Below are 14,971 nucleotides of genomic sequence, written 5' to 3' on the forward strand. Positions count from 1 at the left end.
ACACAATGCCTGACACTGTCTAGGAACAAAATAAGTGCCTTTTTCAACCAAGGAATAAATAAGTGTGTGGTTTGCCTCAGATTGTTTGAGGTGGGGTTTCGAGACCTTGTCTTTACTTCAGCTTGCATTGCCATGTGAGCAGTGGGTACATCTTTCCTCACTCCCCACCCTGCCCTGCTTTTAAATATTTCCCAGGTTTGCATAGTCAAGGATGAAATAAATGAACAAAGCTGTTTTCTGGTAGACTTATTTTGCTCTGGTGGTGCTACCTAGTAATGCTAGTCTGTTTAATTAACTACTCCCTGGTATTAAATTATCATAGCATCCCTAGAGTAAGCAAGCATGCTCTGGTGGCTTATCAAGACAGAAAGCTAAACCTCTTGGCGCTTTAAACTGGGATTTGTTTAAGCAGGTAATGAGATTGCCATCTTGAGCCTCAATGCAGGGCATTAGGAGGCTGGAGAAGTCGTTCCTGGGTGGGCGCTGGGATCAACTCCGGATGCTGAACCAATCACATTGGAGATAGTCACACAGGAACATGGGTGTCATGTCCTTTGGCACATCTGTGCACATTCAGAACTGTGGAATCTTCTTTTTAGCCCAAGGACTACACTCACATAAATATGTTTTTAAGATTTATTTATTTATTTAAAAGTTACACAGAGTATTATTTAAGAGTTACACAGAGGGAGAGAGAGAGAAAGAGATCTTCCATCCACTGATTTCAGTCCCCAAATGGCCGCAATGGCCAGCACTGAGCCAGGCCAAAACCAGCAGCTTCTTCCAGGTGTCCCACCTGGGTGGCAGGGCCCCAGGAACTTGGGTCATCTTCTGCTCCTTTTCCTAAGCCATTAGCAGGGAGCTGGATCAGAAGTGGAGCAGCCAAACAGAACTGGTATCAATATGGGATGCTGGCACTGCAGGCCGTGGCTTAACCTGCTATGCCACAGCGCCGGCCCCTGTATCTGTTGTTTTACTATCACATGGTTGTCTGTGTCCAGGTTAGCTTTGTGAGTCAAAGACTGCCTCTGTGACCTAAATACATGAGTCCTGCAGCCAGAGCTAGCTTCTTGATGGAGGAATATATGCTTGCCTTTAAAATGCCAGTTGCTGGGAGAGAAGAGCCCACGACTGGAATTTAATTGCATGTGCGGGGTTTCTAAATCACAGCCATGGGATATAGTGCATGCATGGGTAGCACCTATAACTTCCAAAGCTGTATTTAAAATGTGGAAATCATCTGTGGTGCTGATATTATAAATTGTCCATAAATAATGGCATTAACAAGCAGTTAGACCTGTGCTGGGAATGGGACCATCTGCTGGGCTGAGGCCTTGGGTTGCCCTCAGCTGTCAGCCTCATAGTTCTACCCTTGCAGTTTCACTCCAGGGAAGCTCATTCAAATTCTGGTTTCTCACCTTTAAAACACTGTTTTCAGAGCTCATGTGGATTCCACTTGAATAGTAGTTTTGAACTTGACCAGTGAGATTGCAGGGGCCCTGCTCCAGTCCTCTGGAAACATAATCTCCAGGAAGTGGCCTGGGAGTTTGTCTTTTTAACAGGTGCCCTAGGTGGTTTCATGGTTTTTTTCTTAGTCAATTTGGGAGACTGTGTGGTTGAGTGTGGAGAGTCATTTTTTAAAATATGTATAATAAAGTTTTGACTTTAAAATTGAGTTGCTCTAAATGTGATTGTCAACAAATCATAGAGACTTAGGTCAAACTGCAAGTCAGGTAGTTTCTGGTAGGGTGTCATCTCAGTTCTACCCTGAGGTTGTGTGTGGAACAAAATGTAAAGAGGCTAAATTTGCATGAGCCCCAGGCAGTTGTGCCTTTGGGAACTCCCTCCACAAAAAAAAAAAAAAGTAAGAATTATAGTTTATGACTGTGTTTACTATAAAGATAGATGTATTAATACTACTTACTACTCCATTTTCTTAGGCCAAATATTTCATATGTTTTCTCCTGATTTGAAAAGAAATTGAAATGTTTTCTTGGGTAACTGAAAGTATCGCAGTTCGCAGGCACTGTTCCAGTTGTGCCTAACGGTTGATAAGGTGGCCCTGGGTGGCAAAGATGGTGAAATCCACGTGGTTGTTGTGAACATGCTTCTAGTGGCCTCAGAACTTCTGCAAGGACTCCTCACTGTTCTCTTCTCCCCTACTTGCCTTTGGGAATATGATGAGCCATTTTGTTCCTCTCCTTGTCTGAGTGAGAGGGGGAAAGCTGATAGGAATTTGGGGCTGTGCCAGTAGGAGGATTTCTGTCACACTGGACTGTGTGGCCCATGAAAAATGCCTCTGCCACCTTACATGTGCAGGAACTGCCAAGCTGAGCTTATGACTTTCACACTGACTGTCGGGTAAGTGGATGCTGTGGCTTGGATATGTTTTGTTTCCAAAAAACTCATATTGAAATTCCCAATGTGCCAGTGTTGGGAGGTAGGGCCTTTGTAAGACAACTAGGTCGCAGGGAGCTGCCCTCATGAATGGATTAATGTCCTTGAGAGCCTCCCTCAGGACTGAATTAGTTCTCGTGGGAATGGATTAGTTCTGAGAGAAGCAGGTTGGTATAAAAGCAGTTTAGCAAATCCTCTTGGTCTCTCAAACAACTGCTCCTTCTGCATGTGCCCTCTTCCCCTTTCTGCTTCTCTGCCATGTGGCACAGTGTGAGGCCCTCAACAGAAGCCAGGCAGATTCTGACACCATGGCCTTGCACTTATCTGCCTGCGGGACTGTTGGCCAAAACAGACTTTATTTTATTTAACATTATCCAGCTTTAGGTATCTTCTTATAGCAACAGAAAAAGGACAGGACTAAGACATTGAATGAATCAGGCCTCTTCCCACCCTAAATTGGTGCCTCCAGGAACACTTATGGTGTCAAGTGTTTAACTATGAACAGCCTTGCTCTTGGCTGTCAGGCCCTCCCTGCCATTCTTGATGGCTTGTGTCAAATGGGTTTTGGTAACAGGCTTGATATGGGTGGATAGGGTAGGGTGTTGCATGAGAAGAGAAGGAACTGGTAGTTAAGGAATGAAGGCCTACTGTTTTCCATGAGCAGACTGCAGATACTGCTATCTGTTGAAACAAAGTTACAATTTCTTTTGTCTTGCATCTTTGCAGATGTTCTTACCAGAGAATTTTGAAAAAACTGATCATGAAGTTTAAATGTGTTGATTGTAAAAAAAAAACAAAAAACAAAAAAAAAAAAAACCTGCAAAGTGTCAGAAAGCCCAAAAAAACACAAAATCATACCGGTCCACAATCCAAAGACAGCAGCTGTTACCACTTTGGTCTGAAGTTATTAGTCTATTTTCTTGTGTGTGAACAACCATTAAATTTTTAGACAAAATTATAATCATATGAAATGTATGTATTATGTTGCACTGTGATAGTCACTACCCTTTTCACTTATAAGAGGGGCATTTTTCTTGTCTCAGTAATACTGTCCCACAAAGTGTTTCAGTGGTGGTGTGTTGTTCCTTTGTATTAATGGATAATAGTTTGTTTAACCAGTTCTGTTGTTGGACAATAAATAGTTTTCTGATTTTCATAAATAAGACCTCAATTTTTTGTAAGCTGAAGTTTTGGATGCATGCATAATTATTTATTTTGGATGAAGTTGAGCCAGTGTATCAAAGCGTATAGGATCTTGAGCTTTTGCATATATATTTTCAAATAGCCCTATGGGAAGGTTGTACCCGTTTACATTCCCATTGTTAGGGAGTGCTTGTTCCCTTGCCAACCCTGGGGATTATCATGTGACTAAAGTTCATACTAAGGAAATCTGGTGTGCATTAATTTTAAAGAAACCGTGACTCAAGTTCCTTTACAGAGACTATTTAATGTTTAACAGATTGCCTCATGTGCAATAATTATGGGTTTCTTTACAATGTTACAGAAACCCTTTCATTAAATTTTACATTTACCACTTTCTTTAAGGTCCTTAAATAGGTCTCCGGCTTTCAACTCTGTGTTTTATGCTATTACGAGTTTGGCTTTGGAGGCCTTTGTGTGTATTTAGGATGGTAGAATGTGAGAACTAGACAGAATTTTAACAAAGGTGAACATACCTCCATTTACAGATTAATAAAAGACTCAAGTAAGAAAATTGCCCCCACAGGTTCTACTTTTTGGAACCCTTTGGACTACAAGTGACAAACAACTCAGACTGCAGAAATAGAGAATTTATTGGCTCATGAACCTGGAAATGGGCTCTGTTACCTACAGTGAGTGACCTTGGACAGTTCCTTGATCTTTCTGAATCTCAGTTTTTTTATTGGTAAACAGAGTGCTGGACTCCAGGAGGGGAGGCTCCTTCTGCCTCTTTCAGTTAGATGTTTCTGTGCATATATTAGCAAAGAATTACATTATACTTGCAACAAGATTAACACATTGTGAAGGGAAGGCTAGTCCTCCAAGATAGGAAATTTTTTAAGAAATACAATTCTGTTACACATCTGAATCCCAAGTTAACAAAGTTTTCTTTTTAACTTGTAGAGGTCCTTATGCAACTTGAATGTAATTAGTATTTACTTAGAGTAAGAATGTCTTTGAAATGCTTCAGAAATCTTTTTTCTTTTGATTACACCATTCTCAAACATCTTTTCTACCCATTGGTTTGCTTAACAGATCTTCACAAATAGTGGACAAAGAAATATCAGTCCTGTGACTCCCTGTTCACAATTATTACAACCAATTCCTGTGGATGGCCTCTTGGGGGAAGTGTTCCTGTCCATGGCAGCAGCTGGTTACTGAGTGAGACCCATATCCAAAGGAACTGGTCTTGAGCACGGAGATACCTAATTTATGTCCAGACATAAATTCAGGAACTTGCTGCTCAGGAACACTTGGCAAGAACATTGTGCCTTGCCATAAGTGTTTATTAACGCTCTGTGACTGGTATAGGGAAATTCAGATTTTACACTTATTTCTTTACACTGTGAAAGCAAATGTAAGTCGATTTTCTCATGTCAGTCTGCCTTAACTTTGTTAAATGTGTGTTTTTTTTTTTTTTGACTGTGAGGAATCCTTTTTCTGTTTTCTTCCCTCCTCGCCTTTGCTAAATTATGCATGCTATTTGGAGTTCAGTGTATTCTCTTGAAATGTACTGCAGGAAGCAAAAATGTCCCTCAGAGACTATTCTGGTATTCTGAAAAGGTCTTTAAGAAACAAGCTTTGTTTTAAAGTCACCAATGACCAAAAAAGTTTTAAAACATTTTTTGCCACAATGCTTGGAATTCATTTCATTTTAACTACTTCCAGATTAACAGTCTTGGTTGGCTTTGGAATTTTTAAACAGAAATAAATATAACAAGACTTGCATACCTTTTAATTAATACTTTGCTGCCATATCTGTGGAATGGGAGTCCCTTATCTGGGTCTACTGGAGAAAGAGTTTTCCAGGGAGACACCGGCCAAAGATTTTGACATAGGGTATGTTGGCCAGAAGAGGCAAGTTTATCCTGCAGTAACAACTCAAATCTCAGCGGCTTAAAGCAGCAAAGGTTTATTCCTCACAAGACAAGGCCATTGAGGGGTGGCTAAGAACTAATTCCTGCTGATTCATCTTTCCTCTGAGGCCCAGATGACAGAGCAATCATTATCTTCAATTCTCCTGGTGTTGGTAACAGAAAAAGAGGCCTGAAGGTTCTTATACCAACTGGAAGTGCTCTTGTCTGCAAGTGCCATACACCATTTCCTTTCACAACTCACCAGCCAGATTAGGAACCTTGCCCAGCGCAATTATAAAACAGCCAGGATTGCAGTCTGACCCCGTGGGACTGGAGGAAGAGATGAGAAATATTTGGCCAGCAGTACTAGCAACAATCACAATTTGCTCTGGCTCACTCCCCCTCTTGCAGGTGAAATACACTCATGCATTCCTCCAAGGGGACTTCCCAAGGTTCCACCCAGCTGTGGGACCTGGATGATGCCTAAGTTAAGCTATAAATCAGGCGATGATACAGAGTCATATCTGTATCAACTCTAGAGTTGGTTTCTCTGTGTCTAGAGACTTTTGAAGTAAAAACAGCAAGTCCTCTGCTCTTCACCACCCCCATACCCCCATTAAACAGGTTTGTCAATGGTGAAACAAAGATTGGGAAGCTCAGTGTATGCTACCATTTGAAAAAGAGGTGAATAGACATGGGTAGTAACTGGTCCTCAGCCATCTTAAAATGCCAGAGCAATTCCAAGGGCCTTTGGGCTTCCTTGCCTGGCCTGAGAATGTTCTGGGAACTGATTCCTCTTGCTGAGAGGACCCCTTTCTCCCTCCACAACCCATTGTTCTCTTCAGACCTCGACTCCAGTGCTCAGGGAGAACCCCTCCTTTTCCAGTAGCTTCTACCATCATATCTGTTAAGTAAAAATTACAAGAAGCCATTGTTTCGGCCAAGGTTCCTCCACTAGGCTGACTAGGGTAAATACCAAAATGGAGTCCCTCACCTGCACATCACCAGGCTGAATCTAAGCTGCTTATCTGATCTTCCTGAAAGTGAGGATTAGACAGAAAACTCCCAATTTCCCAAGCAGGTCAGGTGCAGTGGCCAAGAGAATGAAGGTCCCTCTTGTTTAACCCTTAAACCCACAAACTGGTAACCAGAAGTTAACTCATCTGATGTTGACCAATCGTGTTTTCCCCCCTTTCGTTCTTTCTCCCTGTAACTTTGAAATGACCCACCCACTTTTTGTTCTTTTGTTTCTCCTTTTTTTGGATGTTCTCTCTCTCTCTCTTTTTTTTTTTTATTTGACAGAATTATAGACAGTGAGAGAGAGAGAGACAGAGAGAAAGGTCTTCCTTCCGTGGGTTCACCCCACAAATGGCCGCTACGGCCGGAGCTGCACGGGTCCAAAGCCAGGAGCCAGGTGCTGCTTCCTGGTCTCCCATGTGGGTGCAGGGGCCCAAGCACTTGGGCCATCCTCCACTGCCCTTCTGGGCCACAGCAGAGAACTGGACTGGAAGAGGGGCAGGCGGGACTAGAACCCAGCGCCCACATGGGATGCCGGTGCCGCAGGCGGAGGATTAACCAAGTGAGCCACGGTGCTGGTCCCCAGATGTTGTCCTTCTGTAAAGCCAACCTCTTCTGCTATGCTGATTGCACCGTTTATTTGGTTTTATGCAATGAAGTGCTGCCTGATTCTAGAACTGAAAATAAAGTCAGTTGAGATTGCTTAATGAAATTGTTGTGATTTTTGTCCTGTGCCACATCTAACGTGAGCACCACCACAAAATGTGTCCCCCTTCAGGGGCCCAGCTCTGTCAGCTGCTTCCCAACTGTAGAGTGTAGGACCTCAAGAGTTCCTTTAGGTCTTGAACAGTTTTCCCAGCCATGATAGTCCAGGCTCATGGGCTCTGTGGCAGTACAACTTTCTCACAAAGCAACGAGTATCTTATTTACTTGATTCCAGTCAATTTCCATGTGCCCTCACATCTTTCCTAGGCACTGTGTTTGTTGTGTGTCATGGTGGTTCTGCTTCCATGTCTTTTTTTCATTGACCCAACACATCTTGAACTGGTCTAGCTTTGCTGGAAAGCCACACCTTCAGTTTCTTCCTCCCTGTGCTTCTCTGAATGAAAGAATTAACTGAGAAGTCACAGCCTTCACTGAATCCTTCACTTGGAGACATCTAAACCCTTCCAGGGTGTTGACAGTGGATGTGATAGCCATTCTAGTCATTTGAGAATGAAAGTGCTGAGAATCCGGTGCTAAGTGCTAATTGGGCTTTCTCGGTTTTTATTTTTTACCTGTTGGGAAAGAGTGGTTAGTTTTTCAAATCTTGAAAGTCCAACTGTGTGGACTTTATTCGCTTTGCTTTTTGTTTGTGTATCAGTCAATTATTTTCCAAGCTCATTTCTTCCTTCCTTCCTTCCTTCCTTTCTTCCTTCCTTCCTTCCTTCCTTCCTTTCTTTCTTTCTTTCCCCCCCCCCTTTTTTTTGTTATACATTTGAAAATGCAGCCACCAGTGATGAATAAAAATTCCACACAGGTTACTAACATTTGTCTTTCAAACTTTAACTAGATTTGCTAATTCTTTAGATATATTGTCTGCCCTCCAACTTATTATACATAATCTTTTTAAAAAAATTTTTTTTATTATTTGAGAGGTAGAGTTACAGACACAGAGAGGGTGAGACAGAGAAATGTCTTCCATCCACTGGTTCATTCCCCAAATGACTAGGATGGCTGGAGCTGGGCCAATCTGAATCCAGGAGCCAGGAGCTTCCTCCCCGTCTCTCACATGCATGCAGGGGCCCAAGCACTTGGTGTTATATATTTCTGGTAGGCCATCACAAAACACACCGAACACCAGAGTAAGAGAAAGGGTTTATTGGGGGAAAACCCAGCAGACCGGAGGGAAGGGGCGAAGAGGGAAAGGGAGAGTAAGAGAGAAAGAGGAGAGAGGGGAGTGAAGGAGAAGAGGAGGATAGAGAGAGTGAGCAGGAGAGGAGAAGCCAAGAGAGCCATGGGTTCAGGAACAGGCTCTTTTAAAACTTTGCCCGAGGGCAGGCAGGGAAGCAGGAGTAGTGAATTCCATTAGGATGGGGGTGGAGCTTGACAACAGCGGTTGAGCCACTTCTGGCCACCTGGCTTTCAGCAATGGTGGCGCTGGTGGTGGGGGGTTAGGGCCTAGGATGTAAATCAGGGTGTAGATCGCGCCATAGATAAAACTGCACCAGTTTCCTAACACTTGGGCCATCTTCTGCTGCTTTCCCAGGTCATAGCAGAGAGCTGGATTAGAAGAGAAGCAGTTGGAACACAAACTGGTACCCACATGGGATGCCAGTGTCTCTAGCGGAGGGTTAGCCTACTATGCCAGGGCTCTGGCCCCATACATAATCACGTTAGTAAATTCTTTGCCAGTCTCCAAATTCCGTTTCCTCTCTCCTGGCTGCCAGGCCTCTAATCCCTTGCCTCATGTTGCATGGTTAAAGCAGTGCTCCACTTCGGTAGACTTTAGTAGCAGTCATAGGGCCAGGTTCTGTTGCAGTGACAGACAACACCCAGAGCTCAGTGGCTTAAAAGAACAAAGGTTTATTATTTGTACTGTCAAAGGACAAAATTACAACAATTCAGTTTAAGATTTTCCTTGGCTTTACTTTTAATTCTAGATTCGTGCAACATTTCATTCCACAAAATTGAGTCATTGTTGCAATGGGCTGATAAAATGGGTTGGCTTTATAGACAGAACAGGGCTTGAAGACAGCAGAAATAAAAGAATAAAAAGTGGAACTCTACAGAGTTCCTTGTAAAGTGATGACGGGGAGACAGAACAATAGAAAAATAATAGATCAGTTAATTCAGGTTATTTTAGGTTACTCCTTCTGTTTAAGGATTAAGGCAGAGAACTTTTTTGTCATGCCAATTGAAACTGGCCTGTTTGGGCAATTTGGTTGTTATCTCTCTAATCCTGGTTTCTCAGAAGACAGCTTAGTTTCACCTTTATGCCATGAGACTTTTGCATAAGTGATTCCATTTTGCCTTTTAGACTGGTCTTCTGGGACCCAGTGCAGGAGCTTAGTCCAAAACAATGGTCTCCTGTAATGTTTATTTAACATTTGTTTGCAAAATTCTTCTTGTATAATTTGAACCTAGTCTCTTAATGAACATTAGTAGTAAATACTCCAGAAATTTTTTAAATGACATTTAGTTTAAGAAGGAGTAAGGGGTGAAGGCAACCATTCTGTATCTAGAACCAATATCACTTTGCTGGCAATCAGACAGGCTCATCTTCTCAGCAGATCAGCTGAATTTATCAAAGCATCTTGATGTCTTGGGTTAAAGCAAAACATGGGTCATGGATACAGCTGCACAGGGATGTCCTTCCTCCCCCGTCTCCTGTCTCACTCTTGACTGTTTGGGATGCTTAGGGTCAGGCAGATCTTGATGTCAAGAAGATAAATGAAGCCATGTATTTTACATATGACAGTGTCCTGGGAAACATTAAAATGTGAATTGAAGAACATGACATTTTTCATGAATGTAAACACAGCAAATAGAAACAATCTGTATTGCCACTTAAACTGACACAGTAATTCCAATCCTTCTTCCCTTTGGTCTTAACCCGAACTGCTGGTAGAAGATATAACTGAATTTTCCAGGCTGTGTTCTTCTCCCCGCTGTTTTGTTGAGTTGCCAACAAAAGCTTTGAAATGCCTCAAACTGAGGAGGTGAAGGAGGAAGAAGAAACCAGGGTCCCAAATAACTAACATAGTTAGATGTCCCCTGGAGCCTTTTTCGTCAGTGAGACTTCGGTTGCTCCAATGAAACAGTGTCGGGCTCATCTTCCCAAAGGTCTGGTAAAATCTGTGGTTGGTTGAATGCTAGTTTCTGATTCAGAACTAGATTATTCATTTTCTGGGTTTTTTACACAGCTCATTCTATACATGCTATGCTGAGCTTACTACCTATTTTTCATTATTGCTGAATTCATTTCTTTTCTTTTTAAAAAAATGTCTGCATGTACTGAAGTTCTAAGTGTAGAATTTTCTCCATTGTCTTCTCCTGGATCTCTAGCCTCCACCCACACAACCTGCCACCCTGCCACCTCATCAGTATTAACCACCTGGAGGGCGGGCCCCTCTGTGGCTCTGTAGGCGCGCACTCCTTAGCATGGGAATTGTCCTTCCCCTCCTCCCTTTTCTTTTCAGCCTCCTTCCCTTTCCTTAGCATTTCCTTCTTTCCTCCCCTCCTGTTTTTATGTTTCCTTTCAAACGAATTTGGATAAAAAAATTATTTGTACTTCTGAAGTAGGCAGGCATACAGGTTAAAATTGGTCAGATTTGTGAACTGGAAGACCACGCCCCTGTGTGACCTCATGCTCCTACCTGATGCCCTTGCCACGCCCCTGTGTGGCCTCATTTCCCCTATGTTAGGAAACTGGCTCAGTTTTAGCCAGGTGGCCGCATGGCCCTGCTACCTGAGCCAGGTTCCACCCCCATCCTAATGGGATTCGCTGCTCCTGCTTCCCTGCCCGCCCTCAGGCAAAGTTTTAAAAGGGCCTGTTCCTGAACACGTGCTCTCTCTTGCCTCTTCTCTCTTGGCCCTTCTCTCCTGCTCTCTCTCTCCGTTCCTCTCTCTAGGCTCCTCCTCTGGGCTCTTGGCTCTCGGTCCTTCTCTCCTGCGCTCTCTTGGCCACTCTTGGCTTCTCTCCTTCTCTCCTCTCTCTTCTCCCTCCTCTGTCTCTCTCTCACAGTCTCCTTCTCTCTTTTTCCTTTGCCGCCCCTTCACTCCGGTCTGTCAGGTGTTCCCCAGTAAACCCTTTCCCTTACTCCGGTGTCCAGTGTGCTTTGCGACGGCTAACATTAAGATATAACACCCTACCTGGCCACACCGGGGTGCCCACCAGCCAATCAGGTTAATTAACCACTCCCCTTTGGAGTGGGTTAAAAGCCTAGGGCACAGTGTGCCCAGGGCCCTGCTCTTCTTCCCTGGCCTCTTGCCAGGACAGGACTTGCTGTAGCCCTGCGCCTCCAGGGCGTATGGCCTTTGGGCCATGTGCTCTAGGCTTCCTGGCCTAGATGCTCTTCCTTTCTTTTTTTATTCATTCATTCATTCATTCATTTTGACAGGCAGAGTGGACAGTGAGAGAGACAGAGAGAAAGGTCTTCCTTTGCCGTTGGTTCACCTCCAATGGCCGCTGCGGCTGGTGCGCTGCGGCCGGCGCACCGCACTGATCCAGTGGCAGGAGCCAGGTACTTCTCCTGGTCTCCCATGGGGTGCAGGGCCCAAGGACTTGGGCCATCCTCCACTGCACTCCCTGGCCACAGCAGAGAGCTGGCCTGGAAGAGGGGCAACCAGAACAGAATCCGGTGCCCCGACTGGGACTAGAACCCGGTGTGCCGGCGCCGCAAGGCGGAGGATTAGCCTAGTGAGCCGCGGTGCTAGCTAGATGCTCTTCCACGTGGCTGGTTCCTGGTGCTTGGTATAAACCCCTATTCACCTCTCTCCCCTAAATAAAGCTCTCACTCTCTTAGGCACCTTACTCACTAAATAAAAGCTTAAAACGTACCATGCTGCCTCATTTATCTGTGCTGGTATTTAGAATTTTTCTCTAAATATTAGGCAAGAACCCTCTTGGGCTTATTAGTATTGGGGATTTAGTAATAAGCCCATGGTGAAATCGTAAGGCACCCCAAATTCCAGTAGCACATGTGGCACCCCGGATAGAATTTCTAGGGAACTGCAAGGGGCCACATTTCAGGGTAAATTTTAGGGGGTCTTCTCTAATTTCACTTCTAGACATCTCTTGCTTTTCTTATTCATAGAAAATTGGGAAACTATTGAGTCACCTGTTGGTCTTTCTTGTTCTTAACGATGTATTTATTTATTTGAAAGTCAGAGTTAGAGAGAGAAAGAGAGAGTGAGAAAGAGAGAAATATCTTCCATCCCCATCCCCTGGTTCACTCCTCAGATGGCTGCAACAGCCAGGGCTGGGCCAGGCCGGTACCAGGAACCAGAAGCTCCCATGTGGGTGGCAGGGGCCCAATCACTTGAGCCATCTTCCACTGCTTTTCTCAGGCCATAAGCAGGGAACTGGATTGGAAGTGGAGCAGCTGGGACACGAACTGGCACCCATTTGAGGTGCTGGTGCCACAGGTGGTAGCTTTACCCTCTACATCACAGTACTGGCCCCCTCACCTGTCATTCTTTTCAGTTGCTGCCTGATATTCCACTGTTTGGGAGTTATACACTCTATTGAACAATTTCTCTGTCAAAGGGCAATTGTTTAGTTTTATAGGCAATTTAAAAAAATATTTATTTATTTGAAAAGAGGTCTTCCATCTACTGGTTCACTCCCCAAATGGCCGCAATGGCCAGAGCTGGGCCAATCTGAGGCCAGGAGCCTGGAGCTTCTAAATCTCCCAGGAGTGCAGGGGCCCAGGCACTTGGGCCATCTTTACTGCTTTCCCAGGCGCATTAGCAGGGAGCTGGATTGGAAGTGGAGCAGCCAGGATTTGAACTGGTGCCCACATGGGATGCTGGCACTGTAGGTCGTGGCTTTACCTGCTGTGCCACAGCACCACTTCTATAAGCAATTTTTAATAGTTTGTTTTGTTTTTGCTTGTTTGTTTTTAATTTGATTACTCTAAAGGGTGCTGTAATAAATATTTTTATATCTGCTCTTAAATGCTTATGCTTTTAAAAATATGGCCCAGGAGAGGAATTAACTATTGTATACTTTTCATCTTAATAGATGTTGCTAGAACCTTTCCAAAATGGTTCTCCTACCAATGTTCCAGAATATTCTTGCCCCAGTTTCTCTTGTAGTTGATGTCTTCTCCATCCTGGGAAGAGTGGATTATAATTACAATGCTGGTTGCATAGCCTAAGCACCCGTTTCCATGTAATAACATATTTTGCATCAGCTTAAAACTCCAACAAAAATGATCAGCCTTTATGTTTTGGGGTGCTTGTGATTTGTTTCTTTTGTATTTCTTAAAGAATTCATTGAAAGTTGATAGTGCAGAGAGAACTGGAGACCATTTGGATGCAATGCATTCCTTTCACAGATAGGGAAATTAAGCCCCAGAGAGGTGGAGGAATTTACAGGAGCTGGTTGTTGGCTGCTGCTCCTAGGAGCAGTTGTTCTGAATCCTAATTTAGGGTTTTCACCTATTACACTGTGCTGCTCCTTCACTGTGGGTCCTGCTGACAATGAGTGTTACAGAATGAGCCACCAAACTCCGTTTGTGAGCTGAAAAGACTAATGGTAATAACTGTTTCAGTTTTCTGTTATCTCCTGTTAGGACAGGCAAGTTCCCAACCTACACTAGACTGTGCGGGATTTGCTTTGTAAACTTCTGCCAAGATACTAGGACATTTGTTAACCCAATCTTGTCAATGGAATTTGTGGCTGTTAATCTTTTGGTGGCTTGGAATTTAATTTACTATAATGTTACTGGAGCAGCTGGTGAGGCATAGGAGAGATTTTGTTTGCAGGGATGGTCTCCAGCCACACATTTTTCTTAACCTCCCTTAGCTTAGCAGAGGTTCCTTGAAAGAACTTCTATAGGTTATGCTTAGGTTTCTGATAATGTAATATGCACACTTTGACAACTGTACTCTGCACACATGGACAGGTATGATATAAACAATTTTACAGGTGTACTATGAACACTTTGACAAATATTCTATGCAGATGTCCTTTTCTCACTTTGACCAGGGCTAATATGAGTGAATCTTCTCTAGGATGTTTAGAGAAACTTTCGGAAAGAAGCCATTTTTGCTGCCCGAGTCTTTAAATTTGGTGTGTTTAAGGTTAGCCGGGTGGATTCTGCAGAGGGAGATGACAAGGGAGTTCCCAGCAATTGGGTTCCCATTTGAGTCTGCAGAGTGTTTGACACTATAGCATGAACTCTCCAGGCTGCCTCTGCCTAAAGTCTGTCCAGGTGGTTCAGTCCATTCTCTTAATCACAATAAAAATAGTTGTGATGGAGTTCATTTAACCTTAGGTAAACTTATCTCAGCTTGATTCAGTGTGTACACACCCACAGGCATGCCTCTGTGCTTCAGAGCTGGGCAGGAGCTTTGTTTGTTTGTACACCTGCCTGTGGCCCTGGTCCCTCTGTTTTAGTAGTTACCCACCTGCAGGTGAGAACCACTGGATAACTTCTTAACCATACTGCTGGGGTGGGCATTTGGTGTAGCAGTTCAGCTGCTGCTTAAAATACCCACATCTCATATTGGAGCGCTCAGGCTCAGGCTCAAGTCCCAGCTGTGTTCCCTGTTCCACCTCCTGCTGTTGCACACCTTGGGAGGCAGCAAACGATGGCTTAAATAATTGAGTGTCTGCCATTAATGTAGCAGATCTTGTTTGAGTTTCTGAATTCCAGCTTTGGCCTTCCTTAGTCCTGGCAATTGTGGACATTTATGGAGTAGATTTCTCTGTCTCTGTCTCTACCTCTATTTTTTCAAACAAACAAACAAGCTATTGCCTGGGCCACCTGCTTGACTTAAGTCAGAATCTG

General features: G+C 43.8%; 1 protein-coding gene across 7 annotated transcripts in view; it reads left to right on the forward strand.

Annotated features, from left to right (window-relative positions):
* The window catches only part of PANK1 (pantothenate kinase 1), a 69,766-nt gene that overhangs the window by 19,455 nt on the left and 35,340 nt on the right, over positions 1–14,971 (forward strand). The window contains exon 2 of one of the 7 annotated variants that reach the window (XM_051823394.3): positions 4,124–4,229. The exons of the other annotated variants lie outside the window; for them this stretch is intronic. Within the exon in view, the coding sequence (XP_051679354.1) occupies positions 4,199–4,229 (31 nt within the window). The 5' untranslated portion in view covers positions 4,124–4,198. The remainder of the gene's footprint in view (positions 1–4,123; positions 4,230–14,971) is intronic. 7 annotated transcript variants of the gene reach the window in all.

The sequence above is a fragment of the Oryctolagus cuniculus genome, chromosome 15, assembly GCF_051225735.1.
Source record: "Oryctolagus cuniculus isolate XC-2025 breed Fujian yellow rabbit chromosome 15, ASM5122573v1, whole genome shotgun sequence".
NCBI classification, from domain to species: domain Eukaryota; kingdom Metazoa; phylum Chordata; class Mammalia; order Lagomorpha; family Leporidae; genus Oryctolagus; species Oryctolagus cuniculus.